General features: G+C 39.7%; 1 protein-coding gene across 4 annotated transcripts in view; it reads right to left on the bottom strand.

Annotated features, from left to right (window-relative positions):
* CFAP97 (cilia and flagella associated protein 97) overlaps positions 1 to 27,110 on the bottom strand; it is a 51,886-nt gene that overhangs the window by 2,653 nt on the left and 22,123 nt on the right. For all 4 annotated transcript variants that reach the window (XM_030564038.1, XM_030564039.1, XM_030564037.1 and 1 more), the window contains exons 4-5: positions 12,651 to 12,919; positions 2,528 to 2,678 (exon numbers count right to left, since the gene is read on the bottom strand). In XM_030564038.1, coding sequence (XP_030419898.1) covers positions 2,528 to 2,678; positions 12,651 to 12,919 — 420 coding nt within the window. The remainder of the gene's footprint in view (positions 1 to 2,527; positions 2,679 to 12,650; positions 12,920 to 27,110) is intronic.

Raw genomic sequence — 27,110 nt, 5'->3', positions numbered from 1 at the left:
TGCTGCTCTTGTAAAGAGACAAAACTATAGCACATCTTATTAACGTAACTAGGGCCAAGTATACCCCTTCCTTTAAAACACAGTACTATGTTGGTTTATGGTAATAATGAAATAAATTTATTAACAAAATATACATAGGATTAAGTGAGTTCAAGTAAAAGGAATGAAGATAGAAAGTGTTACAAGTAAAATAAAACAAACACACTTCTAACAGTCTAAAACTTAATCTGGCAAGGTAAACCATCTTGAAGAAAGCATGTGTCTCATCAGTCATTCTTTTTCCCACCCATGGCTGACTTTCCCTCAGTCAGAACTTTCCATAAGAGTACAAGGTGCTGGCTTCCCTTGTCGTCTTAGGTAAAAGATCTTTGCCGAAGCAGGTTGCTCACCTATATTCAGTTTCCAGAGACTTCAACTCCTTTTCGGTTGAAGGACCCATCTTTCTGAGATCACAGGAACTCTGTTCCCTTGTGTTTGTTTAGTGATGGATGCCAAAGATGGCTTCTATCTTTGCTTATATCTTTCCAAATTCAATGACTAATTTCAAGAGGCAGGATAACCTCATACGATTCATCCCTTCCTGTGGCTTCCCACTCCCTTGCATGATTTCAATGAAAATGGACCTTCCATTGTTTCTGATTCCACCATGCTTAATTTACATAAGATAAGTAAATATAACTGACATTTCCTCCTGTCTGGGCAGACTATACTGTTTAATATCAATGAGTACCCATAATTCCTTACACAGTGTTAATACATACCTTTCACAATGCTATTTATCACACGTGTAATTAGTTTTCAAGAAAAGGACCTTGCTCTATACACTTTTTATAATACAGTAATATTGTATGCAATCAGTTAGTTCAATTGCTTATCACTTGAGATTCAGCCCCCCTCTCTTTTCATAGCTCAGATAAAAGTTCCTCTTCCTCGCTGGGGGTGCAGCTATGCTGTCTCTTCCCCCACTTGTTAGCTTTGTTTATTTGGTATGCAAATGTGCCTCCATTGTGTTTGCCTGACAACCAACCTGGAATAGCTGGAATAGACATGCTGACCCCCAACCACCTGTGAGCTTTGATGGTTGTTTATTGCACATGTAAATTGCAATCCCACTGTCTCTGGTCAACCCTTCTTCATTTGTATTCAAGACCTGGGCAGACCTATTTACAATTCCCCTGAACTGCCTCATTTAAACACACTTTAATCATAAATCCAGCAGTGATGCCAACCCTCACCACTGGAAAATCATGTGTCAGACCCCCTCCCCCAAATCATGAGATTAAAAAATATCCTCATGATTTTTAAGCCAATGAAATGTGGTTCTCTATTTCCCTTTTGGTTTCTAAGCCTTTAACGTGCTCTCAGGTCACACATCTGGCTGACAGCAGGAGCCTCAGCCACCCAGGTCTGACAGAAGAACCTCTCCTTGCAGGAGTCCTGGGGTGGGCTGACAGTGGAAACTCCGGCTGCCCAGGCGGCGGGCTGGCAGCAATTTCTATGTAAAATTATTAAGGCTGATTCATGATTTTGAGCTAGAACTCTCAAATGTCAGGGTTTTTTTTTCTCTCCAGCTCTAGCTGACACCCCCAAAAAACAAAACAAAAAACACCCCTGACATTTGAGAGTTCTATTGTGAGATCATGAGTCAGGCATAATTTTACTTAGAAATCACATCTCTTGCAATTTATTTGTGAGAGTTGGCATGTCTGATACCCATCCCATACATATACCACAGAAAAGAATTAATGATCAGTAAGTTATTCATTTTCAAATTATACTCCAACAAGCCATATTTTGTACAAAGATTATTACAAGCATTTGCGGGGTATGAATACAGGGGTTCTTAGAGTCACAAATGTCATTGCCATGTTTGCTGCAGACCCTCACAATAAATTAAAAACAAACCTAAAATGGTTTGAGTAGTTTAAAAGTAGTCTGGACAAACCATTCAAGAATAGTGTAGAACCTCAGGAGTTACAAAAACCTCCGGAATGGAGGTTGTTTGTCATTCTGAAATATTCAGAACTGAACAAAATGTTATGGTTGTTCTTTGAAAAGTTTATAACAGACCATTGACTTAATACAGATTTGAAACTCCACTCTGCAGAAGAAAAATGCTGCTTTCCCTTTATTTTTTTTAGAAGTTTGTTTAACAAAGCATTGTACTGTATTTGCCTTTTTTTCCCTCTGCTGCTGCCTGATTGCATACTTCCAGTTCCAAATGAGGTCTGCGGTTGACTGGTTAGTTCATAACTCTGGTGTTCGTAACTCTGAGGTTCTACTGTATGTTGTAGACAATCTTGTTAATGTAGAATAGTTTAACAAGATGAACTCTTAGAAATTAGGTATGGTAAAGAGTAATCATACAGATAATGCATAGTTCATTTATTTTTATATATGAAGAAAATGATTTATTTTTCTTAAAGAAAACTACTAAGATTCTTCCATTCTAACACAAGGGAGAAAAATGGCTCTGGGTGCAAAAATAAAGTATAATGCACACAAATGCCATACCAGGTCCACTTACTTGAAGAGCTAAGCTGGCTTAGAGCAGACTTTCCTCGTCTTGTGGATGGTGAAGAATTTAGATAACCCATATGACGCTGATAGTCCATGAGCTGTTCAGAACGCCTCATACCAACTGTCGGTTTCACTGCTTCCAGTCTCTTTAGAAGAGCCTTAATTTAAAAAAGCCAGTTTTGATTAAAGAAGCTATAGAGAAAATATTCACAAACAAATTAATTTATATTTGTATAAATCACAACACCCCACAATTGAAGTGTGAGCTACAACTCTACACTCAATAAAAGTTTATCAGTGAAATGATTCAAGTTTCCCCCCCTCGCTCTTTGTTAAGCATGTATTAAACTCAAATACTATATTTAACTCCCTAAACTGTGTTTTTCACTGCACACAATATATAAAGTGTGTGTCTGTATAGCCATTTAACTGTACTTTGTGTTTCTCAAAAACAAAATTAAATAAACCTATCCCTACATGCGGAGAGGGTAAAAAGAGTGTGATTTTCAGACAAGTTTTCCAGTGAGTGGCATAAGCAATCACTGACATAGCTGACAAGTGCAATAAATCTATGAACATACTAGAATTTGCATATGGGAACCTGGAAATGTGCATTGAGAGAGCACAAGAGAAAAGACAAGTAGTTTTGGCTTAGATGTAGTATGTCATGTGTTTGCATCAAGTGCCAGTCTGTTCATCATCAAATGGAAATACCTAGGTAAGCAGAAGTCAAAGGAAGGACTTTGGCTAGAAATAGCAACTGCTTAAAGCCAGTTGCAAAACGTGAAATGTTAGACTAGTCTCTAAATGTTAGATCCAACTTTGTACACATGATTTTATCACCATCTCCTACACAGCTGCATAATTTTTGACTTGTGACAGGAATTATAAAATTGATCATTCACTAATCCTGAAACTTTGAACTGTAAATTCTCAAAACATTTAATGAAACAGACTACACAGGCAGGCTAATATAATGAACTGATATTCTTCTGTTAAAAGACAAAACGTATGAATTTACATTCCAATAACTGTAGAAGGTTTTTGCACAATTTAAATATTAGGAACACCACAGTAACTTCAAGTATGCCTTACATTTCATAATGACTGTTTATCTACTGGATATGCCTACATTACCCATGAGTTAAAGGAAACATAGGTTTGTTTTTAACATTACATTTTTATGTGTCAAAAGTATTTCAGACTGCTATGCATGTGTTCAGACAGGGAGCAAAAAAAGCCAACAATTTTAAAACATGCATCTTTCACAAGAAAGATAGATGTTATTTTCCAAAAAAATTAAAATGAAGACAGATAAACATTATTGAAAATATTAACCCTTATTTATTGAGAGACCAGATACAGATTTTAAAGTGGTACTGGCAGGTTCTACTCTGCCATAAGGGACCCTTCTGTATGAGATGAGAGGGTAGCCTTCATTTCTGTCCTTACTCTCTGCTGAGAATTTAATCAAGGGGCATTATCTGGAGTTTTGCAATCTGGACAGCAGTCTTCTACATATGAAAATGAACCCACCCAAACATTTGAAATGGCTGTCCTGACCTACGGAATCAATGAAGAACTAAGACTCCTTATATTTGATGACCAATAGTGTAAGCCTTCTAGGCACTTACTAAACAGTTATTTTAAACAGTAATTTTAAGTTGAGTTTACTTTCAATTATTAATTTAAATATCTCCTGATTTTTAAAATTAATATTTTCTTTAACACAGTATCTTAAAATGTTCACTGAATAAGGTTATTGCTATTCTTACTTCTTTCCCACCCTTTAGTCTCTATGGCTCTGATCACACACCATTCAAGTCAATGGGAGTTTTACCATTCACGTAAGTGGTTGTAGGATAAAGCCCTATAAAATAAGCTTTTGTTGGTATAAGAGATATTTCACTGAATAGGATTTGAGATAAAAACATGGGGCCACTTCATCCCTCATATTTTAAAATACATCAACACCGCTCCTTACTCTTAAGAACTTGTATTGCAGCTATCATTTTAGCCAAGATGGACTTTAGAAACAAAGCTAAATCAATTTAAAATAAATAAAAAAAATATAGGTCAGTGCTCAGCAAATCAAGGCACCACGCTGTTTTCTCTTCATCTCTGAAAAACAATGTTAATGTAGTACATCTATTACTGTCCCAGCCTGTGCTAGCCCAAGAAGCAAGAGATCTGAAAAGGTTATAAAATGGATTTTTTTTCTCCCCCATCACTGTGTAAGATTAAGCAGATTTCAGATACTGGATTTAACATAAACAGGAGAAGAAAACAAGTGAAAGTTTTGTTATCTTCCACTGTTACTGCACCTTCCTGTTCACAAAGCCTTACACTGATGAGTAGGACTCTTCCCTTTAGGAACAGGGTCTACAGACATCTAAAGAATTTCAAAGCACAAACTGTAAACAGCGGAAGCAAGCACTGGATCACTGATATTTGGAAAAACGAAACAAAACAGAAGCAGTATAGAAGATCGGTGCTGCTTAGTGGCTTAAAATGAATGACGTTAATTCAACTTCTACCACAGTAAGTGAGCACTAAAACTAGTCTGGGCACTTTCTTTTTTCAAAAATTCAGTATATGTTCTTCTAAAGCCATTCCGGAGGGGGAAGGGAGAAGTCACAAGTAAAATTGAGTATCTAGCTCCATAAAGTTCACTTTAGAGGGCAGGTTAAGCTACTACTTTCCCTTGTTTTATGTTGCTCCTTGGATCTGTGTAGGCTTCGGTTTCACCATCCATTGAACTCCAAACAGCTGACTGTTGTGCCTCAACAGCTGTTCAAGTGTATTTATATTATGACATCTCGAATTTCGTTCTTATTAGAACTACACTTTGCAGAGCAGAGAAAGAACAGAAGGTGCATTTGAGGACAGCTTCTTTTTGTTCCTCTGCATAGACTAATTTCTAATTTTCTTCCTTTGTTAAAGTGGCATTAATTGGCTCTATACTTGTCAGTTAGTTGTAAGTAACTGAACAGCTCCAGAGTTCTTTCATCTATGACAAAGACTTAACGGAACTTTGCTAATTATTTTTTGTGAGTAGGAGCCACATGCAGCTCAATGAAAGAAAGCTGAGAAGATAAACAGCAGCATGAGCGAAATGTGTTTGAATATCACAAGGAACCATTATTTACAGTATCTTCTCTAGCTTCAGTGACTCTAGCCAGTCTATAATCATTATTTTTATTACTGTAGCACCTAGAATCCCCTGTCCTGGACCAAAGACCCCATTGTGTTAGGTAGGCACTGTACATATACAGAACAAAAAGGCAGTCCTTCCCCCAAGAGCCTACAATCTAAGTATATGGTATGATCACAGTTATCCTATTTCATGTCGTACCTATTTGTATGGCACAAGCAATAGTGCTAATATCTGTGTAACAATCCAAGCAGCGCTGTAACTATGACATTTTAGCACCCAGGATGAGCAAGCATATTTGTGCCCCCTACTGCTTCCCTCCCCTTCATTTCTCTGCCCCATTTTTCCACCCTCACAGCTTTGCACCCTGTCTGTCTGCCCCACCCTGGTTATGGCCCTGAATCCAAGAGCCTGATGTTCTCTCCTAGTGAGGGAAAAGTTACTACAGGAACTTCTCTATGTGGCAGGATTTCTAATGTTGGGAACTGCTGCCTGGATCTAACACTTGACCTTGGGCTAGATCTGGACTCCTATCACAAGGCTGCCTTTAGACATAGGTTTTTATTACAGTACCAGATTAAAGGAAAATCTAAATATTTAATTTAAAAAAAAAAACAACTATGAAGCACAAAGCCCTAGGAAGTATCCCCCTTTGCTCCAGCCTCTGAGAGTCTGCCTGCAGCTCAGCTTCTGAGCTCCTGCTGTATTCCACATTCCAAGAAATGTTACAGCAATTGCATTCGGTTGATCTTTTTCCTTCGGACAAATGGGCTAGTGAGTTAAAAGAGCACCCTCAGCATTGTTCCTGCTGCTCCTTCGATGTAATCACCAAGGTTAACACTAACAAACAGCCTTAAAAATCTACAGTCCTCTATTTGACATCTATTCCCTCTCCAGCCTACCCAAAATGCTGCTGCTAAAATCATCTCCCACTTCAACCCCATCATCTCAAGTCCTTTTACTAGTTTCCTATCTATTCCTTAGCAAAGGTCAAACTCTTCATCCTTACCTAAAGGGCTCTATACATCTCATCTCAGTTTCTAGCTTCTTGCACACCACATTTTGGTTGCTCCTCTCTAATAATCCCTTGCTTCCTCCTCACGACCTTGTGCCTTTTTCAGGATGCCCTCAGCAGCTGGGACTACCTCCTTCTTGTGCATCAAGCAATCTAACTTTTCTTCAGAAAACACTTCCTCAAAACTCAGTCTTCAGCTGGCTTTCCAACACTTTTCTGCTCTAGCACTATCTACTAGAAAAAGTAAATAAAAAGTATCTTACCTACCTTGTCTCTCTCATAAAGCTGTGCAGCATTTACAAAAAAATGCCAGATTGTATAAAAACCACTTTCTCAGCAACTGCTTCTCAATGCCACTCTCTCTCCTCACCTGCCCTACCCTCTAACCATCACAGATTATTGTCATCAACTTATCTACAGTAGAACCTCAATGTTATGAGCACCCTGGGAATGGAGGGTGTTTGTAATTCTGAACAAAACGTTATGGGCTGTTCTTTCAAAGTTCACAACTGAACATTGCATAGTAACATTTCAAAGCTGTATTAAGTCAGGAAAAAAAATGATGTTTTTAATCATCTTAATTTAAATAAAACAAGCACAGATAGTTATCTTGTCAAAAAAATTTTTTAAAAACTTTCCCTTTATTTTTGCAGTAGTTTACATTTAACACAGTACTGTATAGTATTTGCTTTTTTTCCTTTTGTCTCTGCTGCCTGATTGTGTACTTCTGGTTCCAAATGAGATGTGTGGGTGACTGGTCAGGTCATAACTCTGATGTTCGTAATTCTGAGGGTCTACTGTAATTTAGACTGTAAGCATCTCAGGACAGGGACTCTGAGTTATGTGTTTATAAGGTGCTATGCACATTAACTGTACTGTAAAAATAAAATCAACAGTCAGTGTCAGTGCAAGCTTCCCTGCACTGCTCTCCTTACCCAATATACTGTAACTGTTCTGGAAGGCATCACTTCCAAAGCTCAGAGGATGGCTCTGACTAGGCCCATTCAGTTTCCTCCAAGGCTTCCAAATGGGCAAACTGATGCAAATTGTGATGGTCATTTATCTACCAGGAACTGGGCTGAGCAAATCACCTCATTTCATGCAGGTCACCTAACAAGTGCCAGATGGTCATGATTAGAAATCATGACCAAACAGAGACACATTTAAGGTAGCCAACTGTGTGTTTATCCCATTACTTTAGAGAACGTGAACTGATTCAGGGACTAGACAGTTAAGTATCTGTATGCTGGTGTTTTAAGGTCTCTGATTTATAGCAGGGGCTGGTAGCACTGCCCAGTAAGATTGCCCAACATTTTCCATTATAAGACCTTGTTCCAGTTGCGCTTTGCCAGATTTTAACCATTCAGACTGAAATTTCCCATGACAGGGAGTTGGTCTCTGGCTGAATCTTTTTGGAAACTTGCAGCCAAAATGTCTCAGACATTTCTGAGAATGAGGCTCAGGAAAATACATATTTTTTCAGTGTTAAAAAAATGGGTCCACCTTTTCTTTGGAAACCTTTAGCAATCTCTTGCTTTGGCGCAGGGATTTGAAATTTGGCAGGTGGTGGCCTTGGTGTCAGGGACAGACCTTGTGCTGTCCCTAAAAACTCCACCAACATTCGGCCAAGTTATAAGCTTGTAATTGCTGCTCAAGGCCAGGGATGGGCCAGGCAGAAGAACCTAGAGCAGGGAACCTCTCGGTCCTGTGCACTCAGTGACCGCTGCCCCTCAGACAACATGCAGGGAGAAGGCATCCGATTCAAATGCAGAGGGCCAGGAGCCAGATCTAGGCTATTGCAGGACAGCAGATTGGGACAACACAGCTGTGTGGCAGAGACTGGGACTTGCTAGGCAAGGAGACTAGTTCTAGGTACTGTGGTGGGAAATGGTACAGTCACGAAACCAACGAGTGGAGGGAAAACAGATCAGATGAAGAGCCATGGAGGAGACTGGGACTGGCAGGGCAAGAAGCCTTAGGAGTGGAGGAGGGAAGGTTGGGCAAGGAGACCGGGAGCAGGAACAGAGGTGAAACCTGGACTAGGAATGGGGGAGTCTGGAGGAGTCAGATTAAGACAAAGGAGGCAAGGAGACTGGGATTGGGTTGAGAAGTCTGAAGACTGGGATGAACTAGGTGCAGAGAATGGGACTGGACTGAGGAGCAAGTGGTTTAGTAGAGACAGGACTGGGACAAGGAAGAAGGGATGTGTGTCAAGCTTAGTGGGGAAATGGGTAGAAAGAGTCTGTGCCCACTAGAGAACACTCCCTTCCAGAGCCTGGAATGGAACCCAACATTCCTGACTCATCATTCCTCTGCTGTCAGCAAATACCTGTGAAATCCACTGGTAAAAAAGTGTCCCATCCCCCTCTGGTGCTGGTCCATATGAGTCTATGAGGTGAACCTAAAGGTTCCAACCCTGCTGATGACCCATGTCAGTATCAATATGATGCCACATGATGGAATCGGGGGGTGGTGGTGTCTGCTTTTAAAGCCTAGGAAATTATATACAAAAAAGCTATGTTAAAAGGGACATTATGAAGGTTACGAAGTCAAACACTCAAAAGTTAGGATGTGCCAGAATTAAGGTTGCCTGTGCAACTTTTATTTGGCTCCCATGTGCATAGGCATTATGATAGTGTCTTTAATTGCATGATCATATACTATTTTTTCCCCTACCTGCTCTAGGGATGAATTAGGGTTGTGTACTGAAGAAGACAGTCTGTGGGACCCCTGCAGAAGTTGGAAGATGTATAGTGAATGAGGCAGAAGATTACAGGAAGAGAGGGGATGGTCCCACGGTTAAGGCAGTTGAATGTGACCTGTAGAACTGGATTCTACCCCTGCCTCTGCCACAAAGTGATGCTAGGCAAGTCACTTAAACCAAACTTTTCACAAGTGATCACTGGCTGTGTGTTCCTCATTTTCTGGGGTCTGATTTGTTTAAGTGCTGAGCACTTACAGCTGCAACTGAAGTCAATGAGAGCTGTGCTGTGAATATCTGAAATGCTATATAATGCTAAACACTCTGAAAAATCTGGTCCTAGGTATCTCAAATTGGGCACCCAACATTAGTGGATACTTTAGACCTTAATCTATGATTCAGTTTGCCATTTGTAAAATGGAATAATAAACCCCCTCAACTCCAGCATGTGTTCTGAAAATAAATTCATTAATACTTGTGAAGCATTCAGATGCTAGAGTGATGAGGATCATAGAAAAGCCTATGAGGAAATTAATAATTCAGTCTTCAGAGCAGGGTTTGAAAAATGTGCAGTAAGCACATGGGGCCAAAACCCCGAACAATTAAGAGAAAAAAATATTGAAAAGTTGCTCATTAAGTGAGCACCATCCATTCTGTGCACTGATTGAGCTAAGGGTCCTGTACAAAAGGAAACCAAAACCAATATCTCATAATGTATACATATAAGGAGGCTGCATAGGCAACCTTGATTCTGGCATTTCCTAGTTTTTGATGCTTGACTTTGGAACCTTAAAAATGTTCCTTTAACACAGTTTATGCAGACTAGTAGTCTGCACAGTAAAATAAACTTCCAACTCATAAAGTACTTTAGGATACATTCCAGCCTATAAGCTTTAGCATGTTGACAATTGTGTACTATGATTATATTCACACCACATCTGGTTTAATCTGTGTCAATACAGACTGAGATATATAGCTTCAGAAGTAAAAAAAAAAAAAAAAAATAGCAGCAACATTTGTTCCACATTCCATTAGGAAAAAATAGGTTGGCAGAAAACAGAATATGCCAGACTTATTTTAGAAGGATAAAACATTTTGTGACTCAACAGTATCCTCTACTGGTCAGTTACGTTTTGTTCTTGCTATTCAGGTAACAGCCTATAACCTAAACAAAATGATTAAAACTTTCCTGCTTACAAAAACAAAAATTAAAAGAAAAAGTCAATTGGAAAAGTTTGACAACTATGAAGAATCAAATTGGAAAGAGGTAGTCATAAAAATGTCCACAGTAAGAAAGACTGGAGGGCTGTATTAGTGACAGTGATGAAGTGGGACTGTTCTTAATGTTTCCTCTGACTACTGTGTGGGTGCCTCAGTTTCCCCTATGCATTTCTTAAGTCTCTAGTGGGTGAGAGTGTTGCAGAGCAAAGGGTCAGTGCACATAAATGGCTGACACGATCTCCTGGCAACTAATGGCCGGGGCCCTTCCCCCCAGCAAGGAGATAGCTAAAGATGTTGGAGAACAAAGATCAGGTGACCCCCTGGCCCGGGAAAGGAACAAAGCCCAGAGGAGTGGGGGCTGGAAGATGCGTCAGTTTGGAGCTAGCTGGGGATGAGGAGTGAGCGCAGACGTGGGTATCTGGCTCGCTGCCCCCCAGGATGGACCCGGTTACAGGGAATTTTTTTTCCGCCAGACAAAAGATTTTATTACATACATGCACACATAGTACAAGTTTTAGACAAACAATTTAATATTATCCACAGCAATGACGATTGTGAAGCTTGGTTGAGGTGGTGAAGTCAGAGGGTGGACTATTTCCCAGGGATTGCCTTACTGCTAAATGATGAACTAGCACTCTGCTGAGCCCTCAAGGGTTGTTGTTAATGTAGCCTCACACTCTACAAAGCGGCATGAATGGAGAGGGGGAGACAGCATGGCAAGGAGAGACAGAGGCATGCACTGTGTGTGAAAGGGACGCACATTGCCCCTTTAAGTATGCTGACTCCACCCTAAGTACATTGCTTTTTTAAGTAGATCAGCAAGTTGAGACAGGAGCTGCTGCCAGCAATCTCCCTCCATCTTGAGCCCTGTTATGTCCCCCACTATCACCCTGCTCTATGGAGATGAGATACAGGAGCAGGGGGAGGAAGACATCCTGACATTAACCCCCGCCCCCCTCTCCTTGCAGAGCAAGCAGGAGGCTCCTGGGAGCAACTCTAAGGCAGAGGGCAGGAGCAGCACACGGCAGTGGGAGGAGGGACGGTTGCCACACAAGAAACTTAGGGGAGTGGGGAGCTGATGGGGGGCTGCTGGTCCACCCTGGTTTCAAGCCCCCACCAGCTAGCTCCAACGGACTGCTCTTTCTGCAAGCAGTGAACAAAGCGGGTGGCTGCTAAACAACATTATAAGGGAGCATTGCACAACTTTAAACGAGCATGTTCTCTAATTGATCAGCAACATAAAAAATGTTAACCAGGACAACTAAGTGAGGAGTTACTGTATATAGGTTCAACATAATAGGACAAGCCAATAGCTACAAATATTGAAAAATGATGGCAGGTTATACACAAAGTTATTTCTGATTCAGTTTATATCATACGATTTATTCTTTGTGTATGTTGTCTGTGTAGATATGGTTTCCCCTCCTCTTATAACCAGGCATGCAGAAAAACTAATATATACTGAGTTAGTTTAGTCTACTTAATATGCCACCCAGAATGGAGGGTACATTAACTAGATTTAAACAGAAGCTGTTTCCCTCAAGTGGAACATTTCTACAGGAAAGAAAAGCCATATCGTTTTAAATCCATTTCACATACTGAAAAAACGATTGTTGTTTTGTCAAAGTAAGATGATATATTATTCTTACAAATATATGTACATACTGCGTGTTCAGATACTATAGAGATTGAGGCATAGAAGTACCTAGGATATTAAAGCTGTTTCCATTTGACTGTTATCAGCACAAGCTAGGCTCCAGGCAGTCAAGAACCTGCAGCTCTGTACCTTTACATACATGCTCCTTGTCCAGTGATAAAGTATATAGTCAGGGAAGTCCCTTGTGCCTAACTGCATCAGGCTGTTGGTTATTTCAAAAACATTAATTCTGGCCTTAATATAATAAAAGTTTAAAAAAAAAGAGAGACTTCAAGTGCTGTCTTATCAGCTTGGCAACCATTCAGTAGTGGCCCATCTGCTACCAAGCAGCTTTTCCCTCTATACTGATCCAAAACAATACTTAAAAAAAACAACAACTTACCAGATTCTCTCTTTCAATCCTTTGCTGCTCCTTTTGTCTGTTGAGAGCACTATGGTACAACTTAGGTGGCAGGCCAGCAGGTTTCTTCAGAGTGGCACTTTTGCTCCTTGGCTTTGCAGATTGTCTGGACAATTCTTTTAAGAGCCTTTGGTTTTCCCGATCAATTTGTCTTACTTCCTCATTTGTGAAAGAGTAATTTTTCCTTGACCCTGAAGTAGGCTGATCAATGACGAGTTGTTGCTGTTCCTTTTTCTCCAAATGTAGAAAAGCTTTAAAAACATAAAAGCAAAACCAAACATAGATGAAAGACACCACTTGCATATAATTTTATATTACTATGATTTATTGATAGAGCTAGAAAAATAAGTCAGAATTTTTGAACATGTGGGCCTGCAGTTCAGCATTTAGACACCTAAATAAGTGGCTTATTTCCATTACTGTCAAGCACCATCAACATATTTTAATGGGAGCTGCCCGGTACCTCAGCAAATCACGCCACTTGTTTAGTTAGAAAATGTCAGCCATCATGTTTTCACCCCCTCTGTTTTAAACTGAAGAAAAGTCACACTTAGGACCTGTGCCTGAAAGGTGTTAAGCACCTGTAACTCCTACTGACCTGGGGCTGAGGCATGCTGAGTACTTACCTCTCAGGTTCAGGTGTTAAAACATTACCTCAATGTTCAAAATAGTCAGCAGTATGCAAATACATGCGGTATATGCTGTAGATACTTTAACAAGGTAGAGCAAAGAGCAAAGCAGACTCTTATGGACACAAAGTTGTGCAAAGCTGTGTGCAAAGCTGTTTCCGTTTGACTGTTATCAGCACAAGCTAGACTCCAGGCAGCCAAGAACTTGCTGCTCTGTACCTTTACATACATGCTCCTACACTCCCTTGTCCAGTGATAAAGTATATAGTCAGGGAAGACTTTAGCTAGAGGAACAACTATCTTCGCTATAGTTATTGTGGCACCAACAATCACAGATGTCACAGTAATCACATATATGCATGTGTGTCTACTGTTAATAGGATACTACCGAAGCACTGAACACAGGTGATTGGTGGCACAGCAGTGCAGTATCATTTATGATACTAACATAAGCCTCACAGAATTTTCTAGCAGTTGTAATACAGTTTCAGGAAGGCGAGGGCTAGAAACTGCCCCATGACACCACTGATTAAGCTAAAATGAAGTTTTAGATGTTGACACAGTGTTTGCTTCCAACATGCACAGAGTTCTGTAAAATCTCAGTCCCAAATGTGCATTTGGGCTAGAATCACATTCTGGATACAGGAGCAGTTGCCTTTGTGAGGAATATAGGACCTAGAGAATACAGCACTGGAACAAGGAGACAAAATGTATTTCCGAAGATTACTATGAATTTGGAACAGGCCTCCCAAACAGAAGAGTTTTACAAAGGTTCCTTGTTGGAGAGAGAGCAATAAGTAAATAAATGTATGGCCACTTTAAAACAAATGATGGAGAAGAGAGATGAACCTGGCCTGGAAGTATATAAATAGTCAATAAACAAAGAATTAAAATAGGAATATGGCAGCATAGAGCAAAAGTGAAGCTTGAAAACACACACAATTTACACCTCAGAGTACTTCAATATGCCAAGGCAGATTTGGCATTTTTAAAATGGGCAATTTCTTGGATGGGAAACATTTGGTTCCAGGTGAAAAGGTAATTAGCCAAGACTCTCAAGTGATTATTGGATGTCTGGTTCTTGGTGCCATTCCACATAGTTTCAAAGAGCATGATTTTCAGCAAATACTGAGAATCACCTCTGTAAAAAAAAAAAATCAGGCTCCTTTAAGGTATTTCAAGTCAGATTCTCAAAAATTAGGGCACTCAAAATCCCTAGTCATTTTTGGAAAACTTGGCATAAGTTAACACTCACAATGAGCCAGAAAAGCTTTCATTCAAATCCAAATAGTTCCTATAGGAACAACTGACCTTGACCAAGCCAGAAGAACCTCCGATAAATGTAAGAACTGAACTTCGGCAAGACAGGTCACATCAGGAAAGACAGTTTAGTCAACTTGTCAATATGGTATGCAAATGACCATGTAATATATACTACAATGCAAAACTAGTGAAGACCAAGTGTGCACATAACACATTAATAAGCTTTGAAAAACATCTTTGCAACTTAGTACTTCATTTATAAATAGAACAGAAGTACAATCATGTACTAAAGTCATTCAAAGATTCACATCCCAGATCTGTCTCATCCAGACAAACCTACAGAAGACAAAAAGGAACAAACTAAGAATACCTAAGCTACATGATTCATGTGGAAAAATAAAGTGGCAGTGCTCTTCCTTAACACAATGATATCAAATATATCCCTGTAGGAACATGCAGCGCAAAAGCTGCAGAACGTGAAGGTACTTGGAAGAGAGACACTAGTCACTTGGAAAATAGTTTGTAAAAGAGATTTGTTACATATCGTGCATGACAAACACACAATTGCTAACTTTATTACTCCAAAGCTGTTGTAGACAAATGATTTCAACTACTGCTCCTTATCCTCTACAGCCATACTTCTTATGATTTCATAAGATAGGCAAGGTCAGCACTTGGATGGGATCCAAGAGGGAAAACCAGGTTACTGTGAGAAAAAGTTTTCAACTGATTCCCAGAAGAGACCATTCAGCCCCTGAATACTTCTTACTGAAGATCTCACACACTTCTCACACAGAAAAAAAGTGCTGTATTGGTCTACTGCTCAAATTCCACTTTGGTATTTTCAATTCCATCTCTTACCACATTGCTCCAATCATCCTTGCTCAGAGATGAGTGATTACACCTCTAGAGTTGCTGGATACGGGACGCCTCACTGCTGCTGCTGCTGCTTTCTTTGTGTTGTCTCTCACCACCACACTGTATTTAGCCATGTTGCAGACTCCACGTTCTGAGGCTCCACTGTCCAGCCCAACTATTAGCAATTTTAGCCAACAGTTATTTTCACTGGGTAAGAGGGGAACTATGCCACAGACGATTCCTCTGCATCATTTCTCATTGCAACCCTGCTCGTCTCTGATCAGCCCATGATGCTAGCCCAGTGGTCCCCAACCTTTTTGTGTCCAGTAGCACATTCATGTTCTCAGAAGAGTGAGGCGGGCGCCAACAATTTTCCAAGGCTTATTTTGTATTTGTACATTAAATAATATGAAAAACATAATAGGTAATATTACATACTATATGAACCCATAAGATAAAAAGGGTAATTTTACATGTAAAAGGTATTAATTAAATTATTTGGCAATTATTCTTTCACCTTACCATGTGAATTTGCTCTTTTTTATCTACCTGTAAGAAAAACTAAGGAGGTTTTACAAAAATAAATATCAAACAGTTTTCATCTCATGTATTTTAAAAAACATTGTATTTTTTTAAAACATAAAAATGTATTTTTTAAAACATTGTTGAACTGCTGGTCCAAATATATTTATTATTCTCACTTTAACATAGAATGAAGCCTGCAGCCCTGGAGTTCTCTGTCCCCAGCAGGCGCGTGGCCGCAGTTTCTCTCCGGCTTAAGCCGTGGCCCCGCACTTGCCGGGGACAGAGAACACTGGCGCCCGCAGCCCCGGAGAAGCCGGAGAGAAGCCGCGGCCCCGTGCCTGCCAGGGACAGAGAACGCCAGCGCTCACAGCCTGCAACCCCGGAGTTCTGTCCCCAGCAGGCGCAGGGCCGCAGCTTCTCTCCGGCTTAAGCCACAGCCCTGCGCCTGCTGGGGACAGAGAACACCGGCGCCTGCCAGGGACAGAGAACGCTGGCACCTGCAGTCTGAGTTCTCTGTCCCTGTCAGGCATGGGGCCGCGGTTTCTCTTCCCTGCTGGGCACTAGGTGGGCACACAAATGCCCCAGCGGGCACCATGGTGCCCACAGGCACCGCGTTGGGGACCACTGCGCTAGCCTCTATCACCCACTTGTTAAATTTTCAAAACAAATATTCTTGTGCTTTCTCTCACGCTTCCCCTCCTGCTTGGGAGGGGCTCCCTAGAAGTATCTGCAAAGCTTCCTCATTATCAATCTTTATAAAACTCTTCTCAAAACTCTCCTTTGCTCTGTTGTCAGGTTTTGTTATAGGCATTAATTAGGCTCTTGGTGCGCTGAGACCACGACCTATCACGCCGACCAATACGGTTTCCTTGTACTCCCCCACTTCTGTCTGTATCCATCTGTTGTCTCTTGTCTTATATTTAGATTGTATGCTCTTTGAGGCAAGGACCATCTTTTTTTGCTCTGTTGTACACCACCTAGCACAGTGTGATCCTGGCCCATGACTAGAGCTCCTATTATGGTAAAACAAGTTATACCATAATTAAACACAGGACTCTTCACGTCATGTCCTAACTGGTATAGCAGAACACAGTAATGCTACATAACATTTGTCACAATTCACCCCAAAGATGGCTGTACTCTAACGGAGACTAAAGTAATTCCTACATATATAGTTAATAAACTTCATCAAGCTCTTTGAGATCAATATGCATAAGTCTCATTACTTCAGTAAAGAGATCTGTGAAGGCGGAAGATAAGTGCTCTGATAAATCCTTAAAAGCATAAGGAATATAGTGGTGAAAAAAAGTAATGAAGGTATGAGGTGGCACAAATACCAGTCTCGGTCCACTTAGTACTGGTCTGCAAATGCTTTCAGGATTGCCTTAGGGGATCCAAAAAGCCTCTCGACCAACTGCTTACGTGGAAGTGGTATGCAGGAGCTGCATCACTATTTATTTCAGAAGCCTTATGGAGGCAATACTGTGCAACTTCTACAGCACAGAGCTGGACTGGCATCTTGCTAGGAACCCTGGGGCAACTAATACATATTTACATAAATATACATGCATTGCACCAGTCTGATATCCTCCAATGGATTTATTCATCTATGTTTCATTTACTGGTTCAATTTTATAAACTATAAACTGGTTTTCTTCCCTTTCAGTTTTATTCTCTTCTTTTTTCCATCATTTTCTTTTTCGTGTCTTTTCCCCCTCCTCTTCTCTCCCTGCTTCTTCAGCTTCCAGTCACTCCCTGCCTCTTTTCTTCCATTCCTTCCATTGTATCCTCCTTTCATCCTTCTCCATTTACATCATCAATGCCTTGGCCACCATCACTACCTTACCATTAACATGAGCTATTCCACTTGCAACCTGAAGAGAAACTCTGCTCCACTCCCCCAGGCTATTGGATCTAGGTGGTCTCATTATTATTACTTCTGTAATATGGAGCTCAATTCTGTTACCAGCCTGTTGATGACTCTTAAGGATTATAGGTGGCTAACAGTAGTATAGCAGGTGCACAAACACTGGAAAGGAACAGCTAGTGACCCAGAAGGGGAAAAGCTGTGGAATCTCACTAGGGAAAAGATCTGCTATGAAGTGCTAACTCAATGTTGCCTCTTAATGGCAGACTTTTGGGCTGCCAAAAACAAACCAACCATTTTCTACACCTTGACATGCTGAGCCGCACAAGGCCCATGAGTTTTACACTAGGGTTCAGAGCTGGCAGTGCCTGTGCTGTAATCAGACAGACAACATTTCCTCAAGGAAATCCCCTGTCTTAAAATCTTTCGCTACTCATCAGCCATCCTTTTTTCTGTGGAGGATATCACCACAAACTCATGGTTTAGTTGTCTATGACCAGTGTACATTTCTTCCCAGTATGGCTTATGGTGTGGCCTGCACCAAGAAACACAACTGGGTTAGAAATTTCACAGTTAGTTCTCCCATTCATAATTGCTAAAGAACAGCTTGAGTCACTGTGTCAGATTGTGCATTCACTCTACTTAATTTATTGAGTAATAAAATAACTTCAGAGCTCTTTCCTAATGTAAATTTTGGAACCCACTAATACCATGATAAATGGCACTTACGCATCTCAACCCTTCATTGATTGAAGCCTCTCACACAGAGAGCATCTTCTAACTGAGAGTGCCTTAGTTTCTTGAAATGAGTAAATAATCCCAGTCTTGTTCTATTATACAGTCCCTATGGAGCACAGTAAAGATTAAATATTTAGTCAAGGAAAAAAATACATGTTTCCTCATGAGAGCAAAACATTAGCAACTTTAGCACTACAAATTAAATGCTTGTCCCTACCCAAACAGAAAATACAGCATAATCTCACAAAATAATAAAATAAAATAAAATAAAATAAATATCACACCTTACTAAACTACACTGAAAATCAATATGGGGAGTAACTATCTAGTGAAGTAAAGGAGCAGGACTGATAAGGGCGACACATGTTCCCATGGGTCAACTGGGGTTAGAAGTAATATATCACACTTCCCTTCCCCTCTCCTGGTACCCTGTTCTGCTCTGTACGTGCTCTCTGGAGGTCTGGTACAGGCCAGACAGGATACTGTGCTAGATAGATTCTTGGCCTTACCCTGTATGGCAGTTCTTATGACTGTGTTTATTCAACCAGCTATATAACTGGTTGAATAAATTTATCTGAATATTTAATAAGATATTTGCCGTTAACATTTAACCAGATAAGATTTTCAAGTTATTACAAGTTTGTGATATGCCCCCCTCACTACTTTCCTTAACTTCATTCTTTGGATGATTAGAATGATTATAAAACTATTTTATACTATACAGACCGGTGCAGTAAAGTCTGATCTAGGGCTCAGACCCTTCACACCAATCAAATGGGTGAACCTTTACTTCAAATGGCATTTTGCAAGGCATAAGGGTTCATTTGCACTAACTCCATTGCAAGATCAGGGCCTAGGTTATGACCAGAGTAACGTCCTCTGTTATATGACTACCAATAGGCAGAATCATGAAAAACCAAGGCTTTGTTCCTTGGGGGTGGAGATGAAAGAGAAAATATGAAAAGGGGGGGGAAGAAACATTATAGGGGAGATGACGGACTGGCAAGGAGAAATCTGTGGTTGTCAAGGGAGATTCTGACAGAAAAACAAAGGGGTGTTGAATATTATAGGTTTTTTTATGGTGCTCATAAAACATTAAGTTTAATTATCCTTACAATAGTTCTGTGGGGTACTGAACAAAAAATCACAGATTAAATTATCTGATCAAGGTCATACAGAAAGTCTGTAGCAGACCCAAATACAGAAACCAGATCTCCTGAATCCCAGTACAGTGCCTTAACCACAAGAATACCCTGCTCTCCATGGGAAGGAGCTGAATGGAAAAGGTGCAAGAAAAGGGAATGCTGAAAAATAAATTATTAAAGGTAGAGTGAAAGTGAAAAGGGGATTTAAGGGAATGGATTTAATTTAAAGACAACACTGTGAATGTTCATTGAGAGGCTGACATGAATGAGATCATTTTCTTCATAACATGATCCACAGAAAGATTTTTTGATAGGCCTGTTACTAATTAATAAAAAGTGAGCCTATCAAAAAGACAGCTAAGTACCACATGTGGCCAGTCAGCATGACCTCAAAATGTCAGACTCTCTTCCAATCCCCTGCCAATTAACCAAAAGTTAGGTTAAACAAATTTGCCTTGCATCATGCCCCAAAGGTCATCAAATTCTGGCTTTGGTGAACTGCAAACAGGCGTTGCAGAGATAGTATCCCCTTTCATTCACTTCCTTCTCCAAAGTTCACCTCTAGAGACTAACAGGGCTTATCCACAAACAGAAATTGTGCCAGTTTAACTAAAGGTGCAATGTTGCATTGATTTAGTTAAATCACTGAAACTTTAATTGAAGATCAGGCCTTACAAAATAATACTAGAGCTCAGACACAAGAAACAGAGTTCCTGAGAGACAAGCCTACTTACCTGATTTCTTAATCCGAATAACTAATTATTGTTTTGAGACCTTTTCTAGACTGAAATGTATTTGTGTAAGATGTGTAAAGGTTAAGGTGGTCTGAAAAGATTTTTCAATTTTTGAAATTTTGATATACCCAGTTTAATTTCTGATTAACAAATAGCAGTACTTGCATATATAGAATCATGCAGAGTACATTTCTAATTTCCTCTTACAGGTGAAACACAAAGAGAGGTTTTGGTAATAAGTGCCTTCGATGGTTTCCATGAGGAGAAGGCTGACTTTTAAATCTATAAGCACAGATAACGATAGCAATAAACAATTCACCAACTCTTAAACATTCGGATGATCTAGTAGAATAAAAATCCAATCTCTTAAATAAAATATAGGAAATAATTATTGAGCCTAGCAAGTTAGAGTAGGATGGTAGGGTTGATTTAGCTGTCTTACGTGATCTAAATTGCCGCCTCAGCACAAGTAAGTATCTCTACATCAATCTCTCAAGTCCAAGTAGGGGATTACGTTGCATCAATGCTCGTACCAACACTTGTACCTCAGGACTTATCAGGTATTCTATTTTACTCTGTTCCACTGTCACATGTATAATACAAAGTAAAGGATATACAAAGATTAAATACATATCCTTCATAAACATTTGATCTTATCAGTCTAAATCCATACTTCTGGTAATAAATCAAACAAAAATATTTTCTAGACAATTGATTTTATATGGATTGTATCAATGAGAAAAAAGGAAATGTGTTCGAATGATAAACCTTGAATGACTAAACACCTTCAGGAACAAAGTTGATGTTTATTCATTTATCTTACAAGGAAGACAATAAAACCCTTCAGACATCAGAAAATATGCATCTTTCCATAGATTTTTAGGAAAGTCTACATTTCTTTCTTTTGAAATTTAAGAAGAGATCCTAAAGTCTCTAGCTTTTCAAAATATTCCTAATGTAACCTGATGAATGCCCTTTTGCCTCCAAGCCTGCACAAACCTGATCTGATGAAACCAGTGATTTTTAAATCTAAGAGTATAATTTTTTTTAATGGTCTGCTTTAATTTGGATGTAGGAATGCTACTCTTGCTTAACAGACTCAAACCATAACATCCAGCAAATGCACTCGCTCAGTATGGCTGGGAACATCTATCATATACATGAATGGAGAAGCCCTAGGAATAGGTCTTGAACCTTTGATTATGCAAAGATAAATTCTGTTTTCTGGAGAGAAGATCACAGCAAAGGGTAAACACAGTTGCAATGTGTTCAGCTGATGTAGTCAAGTTTGCACCACCTTACAGTTTTCCATACTAGTTTGTTTGAAGCCAGTGGGCTGTTTAGTTACATAGTAATGATACTAAGCTCAGATAGTGTGTTATGAGTTGCTGTTGGTATCAACTTGGTTTAACAGATGAGGAAACAAAGGGTCAAATTCTGTATTGTTTTACCTCATTACTATTTCATTCATGAGACTTCAGTGGAGATACATCTGGCATAAGTCAGCACAAACTTTGGCCTATAGAGGAACAAGTGACTTGCCAAAGGCTATAGAGCAAGTCAGTAGTATAGTGGAGGTTAGAACGCTGGTGTTCCTAGCTCCCACTCCTGTGCTTAATTCATCTCTTATCTGTGGAATCTTAGTGCCTAGATATAAGTAGGGTCCAGAAAACGAGCACAAGAAAAATCCACCAAATTCCAGAGCTAGTTGGGGCATGGAGAGTAGATATGCAAATCCTTTTTCAGACAATACTGAAAGTATTCTTGCCTATCAATTTTGTCCACAGTGTATTTTATAAATGCTGTTTGATAAATTTGTTTACAGATTACTCAGACTACAACGGAAAAGATAATGCATCTCACACATTTATGGTTTCAAATTTTAAAATTATAGTGTTATACTTTACATCTTATTCTAATTTTCTATAAAATATTTAAGATTAGAGTCTGATACATGAGCAAAACAGAAGTAAAGTCCACGTATGAAACTCTTATACAGGAAAACTATATGTACTATGCACTATGTAATGTTGGACCGGCGTAACACTATTTGCGGAATCACAAGCACTGTCACAGTGAATATTGCTTCCCCATGGAAAGTGAAGAAAATGACACACACAGAAATTTACTAAGCTAAGATATTAAGTATTTATATCAAGTTAGCGCCAAAAGGCCTCATTCTGGAGTGGGTCCCTCTTGCGCTGGCCACTGTGCAAACAGAGGTTGTGAGTTCCTGCCACAGAGTTCACAATCTCTGAATCTGGCCCAAACAATCAAAGCCCCATTTTATATTAACACGTAGATGACGACCACCTGTTTGAACTCCCATATTTCCCCTCCCACCTAGGTTATGGGTTTATTTAAAAAATTCTGAAATATGATCAATTTGCTCTCTCACCTATTCTCCTTCAGTAGTGAATGGCCTGGGATCTTCCTCATTCTGATGTATTTAAAATCTCATACAGTATGGACATGATCTGTCCAGCACTGAAATGCTAACGGTGACTCTTACACTCAGCATGTCATAATAGATAATCCGCATAATGACATCAGCACTGCTTCATAATGGAATGGCATAAGTCATCTCAAATGTGAGCTGAATTTTTTTAAAAGTATGAACCACATAATATGTCACACCACATTATTTAGCATTTATATAGTGCTTTAGAGAGGTGCTGCCAAGTGAAAGTGCATTTGGACTCACTGGAGGGCAGAAGGAGCGTCAAGAAAGGGGCAAAGACTGCCCAAAAGAGTCTTCTGACAAGGTTGGAGTTCTACGCCTCTCTCTCCCTGCCATACATAACTTGAGAAAGTGGGTGAGTCTTGAAATTCTACCCAGTTCATCCTTGAAGACATCAAGAAAAAATTTGTTTCTCTTATCAGAATTAATAATCCTGATTTTAGACAGATACAGCCCTTAGTTTTTATATTTATTTTACCTATTTCTATAGTACCTGCTGCAACGGTTACAGAGATTAACACACAAATCAGATGGGCTATCTAGAAATAATTAAAAAAAACAGTAAACCATACAAACAAGCCTCACATAAGATCACTAGACTCTAAAGGCACAGGGTTCTCAAATGAGACAGGCCAGCAGCTAATCACATAGTGTTCATACTTTTCAAAATTAGCTAGAAGATCTTTGCTGACATAGAAATTGGGTACTGTCTCAACTGGATTCCAGACCATTCAGGACTAAAGATCAATGACGGAATCTTGAATATAACCTGGAAACTAATAAGAAGTCAATGCAGATATTAAGCACAGATTTTGAATTCACACCGGCCAGCACCACTCAGGAGGTGGACAAAAGCATTCTCCAAACTACAAACTGAAGGTAAGGAGTAGAAACTTAAAAGCAAATTTTATCCTTAGTTGTAACACCAACATTTTTATTAAAAAAAAAAAAAAAAAAAAGACTGGTTAAGATCTCTAACCAATCTTGGTGATTATAACAACATGAGTCTATTTTAAATTCCATGAGAGGAGTTAGAGGGGGACCAGAATTATTTCTTCTAACTTCTCAGATTTAGTAGTATTCTCAGTCTGAGAACAAAGTTATGAACTCTAGTTTGAGCTTGGTTTACTATTTAAGGTTACAAATTGTTTTGAGGAAAAATATATGAAGCAAGGATTCTTTAACTCTACTAAGAGCAGCATTGTTGGTCGAATGAAGCAAGGCCTCACACTCAACTTCATGGCACCTCTGTTTGTCTTTAAGGAATAACTTTGGAAAACCACATCCAAGCAATTCCAGAATTTCATGGAATATTTCAGGCATCATGGAACAGTTTGATTGAGAGGAAGGTCAGGACCTCAAATGCCTGGTGATGTCAGTGGAGGAGTTTCTCTGACATCCCCCTAGTACTGCTTAAACATAGCAAATTGAGCTGCTGTCTCTGATGTGTGGGGAGATTGTCTTTTAGCCTGGAGTCTAAAAGAAACAAAAAAAAGAGTCTTAGAAGAGGGGAAGGGGATGGGAGGAGACTGGAGAAGAGTGCAAGCATTAGGAACCACAGGAATGTGGCAGTTGTGGTGAGGGAAGCTGTTATAGCAGGGGTAGAAAACCTATGGCATGCGTGCCGAAGGCGGCACACAAACTGATTTTCAGTGGCCATCACACTGCCCGGGTCCTGGCCACTGGTCCGGCGGGCTCTGCATTTTAATTTAATCTTAAATGAAGCTTCTTAAACATTTTAAAAACCTTATTTACTTTACATACAACAATAGTTTAGTTATATATTATAGACATAGAAAGAGACCTTCTAAAAAGGTTAAAATGTATTACTGGCATGCAAAACCTTAAATTAGAGTGAATAAATGAAGACTCGGCACACCACTTCTGAAAGGTTGCGGACCCCCATGTTATAGCTAAGTTAAAGAAGAAACTTCCTGTTCCATCTGAAATGGAAACTATTGTTAGGCTAGTCTGCACTGGGTGCTTTGGATTGCTAATGTACAGAAGCCTGGGTCTACTGAATTTGTTTGTAGACTGCTCCATTGGAGATGAGAGATAGATTTTTTGGGTTGGTCTTTTTACAGCTGCCAGTAAAATACCAATATACCTTGATATCATGAGGTCTAATCCTTGCTAAAGCATCTAGAATGAAAAATGCCCATCACACCCTTCTGTTGAAGGAGATAGATCTTTCTAAGGGAAGTCTGAGACATGAAAAACAATTGAATTAAAGTCTAATTTATATTTGGGAGTGAGATGAAGGAATGAACAACAGGACAAACTCCAAAAGAAAAGATTATGCACTAATACAAAGGTTAAGGCTACACATATCAGAATATATACAATAAAAACTCTGACTGATGGGGCTCTAAACAGGCTACTTCACCTTGAATGGAACCGTGAAATGTGTTATCTATGCATGTTAAACAATCTGTTTCACATTGTATTTAGCCATGACACTGATTAAATTTCCCAGACGTGAAGAAGAGCTTGTGTAAGCTCAAAACTTGTCTCTCTCACCAATAGAAGTTGGTCCAATAAAAGATGAGGTGGGTGAGGTAATAGATCATTAACAATGTAAACATCTGGGAAATGTATATTGCTTGGACAACACTTCTATCCAATTTCAAGTAAAATCTTGGTTTACTATAATCCTAATATTGCTGTGGCTTCCACTTATTTAGATCATTTCCATTCCTATCACTTGACAAGCAGCTGACCTTGTTATCCATATGACCACTAGAGGCGTATCACAGCTTGCCTAGCCATAGGCAGTGCTTTTGTCAGCAATAGACTATAGTACTGGAATAAAGTGACTTACAGGGTACATTTACACTGCAATTAAAAACCCATGGCTGGCCTGTACCAGCTGGCTCAGGCTCATGGGTCTCGGGCTAAGGGGCTGTTTAATTGCACTGCAGATGTGCAAGCTCAGGCTATAGCATGAGCTCTGGAGCTCAACCATCTACAAAGCAATCAAATGGCACCTTAGCCTGAGCCCCGGGAGCATGAGACAGCTGGCATGGGCCAGCAGCAGCTTTTTAATTGCACAGTAGACACTCTTAGATGTAGTCACCTGTTATCATCCATCGTTCTGAAGTTCTCTCTCATTCATAATTCTGGCCTCTTATTAAACAAGATTTTTTTTTAAACCAGTCAAAGAACTGCCCAGTAGTACCTTCCTTAAAAAAGTTCAAAAGCAATTGAAATAACAGGGAGAAAGCTGTATTTTCAGTACAAATTATTTTGTTCTGATTTAATTCCAAGTGCATACATTAAGTGGAAGAACTTAAATATTTAACTACTTAAACGCTGAAAATTGTGTTCCTATAGCAAAAAACATTACAGATTTGAGAGACTCAAAAGATTTATTTTACTGGATAAATGTGCTTTAAATTAAAAATTATAAATATTTTTCCAAACTATAATAGTATGGAATGGTTTGCCTGTTTTATATAAGCACGTACTAACTCCTCGCTTAACCTTGTAGTTATGTTCCTGAAAAATGCGACTTTAAGTGAAAGGATGTTAAGTGAATCCAATTTCCCCGTAAGAATTAATGTAGATGCAGGGCGTTGGGGGGGAGGGGGTTAGGTTCCAGGGAAAATTTTTTGGCAGACAAAAGACATTATATACATATACAGTATAAGTTTAAAATTATTTTCAACAAACTATGTAATACTGTACTCACCAGTGATGACTGTGAAGCTTAGCTGAGGCAGGGCGTAGTGGGGTCGGGGCACGGGGGCTTGCCCCACTCCGCCCATCTGCTCCCCAGCTGGAACGCCAGGTGGGCAGAGTGGGATAAGCCCTCATGCCCTAACCCTGCTCCCCAGCTGGAACGCCAGATGGGTGGAATGGGGCACGCTCCCATTTCCTGACCCCACTCCCTGGCTGGAACACCAGGCGGGCAGAGGAGGACAAGCCCCTGCACTCCAGCCCTGCTCTCTGGCAAGAGTGCTGGGTGGGCGAGTGGAGCAGGGCAAGCCAAACAACCCTATAATGGAACATTATGCAACTTTAAAGGAGCATATTCCTTAATAGATCAGCAACCTAATGATGAAACAATGTTAATCAGGACAACTTTAAATGAGGAATTACTGTATGCTAAAAATCCTTGCCAGCTGCTATACAGTTGTGCCAATATACATATTGTTCTATATGCTCAAACTGAAACAGAGTCATTTTAAACCATAAAAGTTATTTTACACTTTACACCCAT

This window comes from Gopherus evgoodei, chromosome 5 (genome assembly GCF_007399415.2).
Source record: "Gopherus evgoodei ecotype Sinaloan lineage chromosome 5, rGopEvg1_v1.p, whole genome shotgun sequence".
In the NCBI taxonomy this organism is placed as follows: Eukaryota; Metazoa; Chordata; order Testudines; family Testudinidae; genus Gopherus; species Gopherus evgoodei.
The sequence above is the reverse complement of the archived record's forward strand: the minus strand, read 5'-3'. Positions and strand labels throughout refer to the sequence as shown.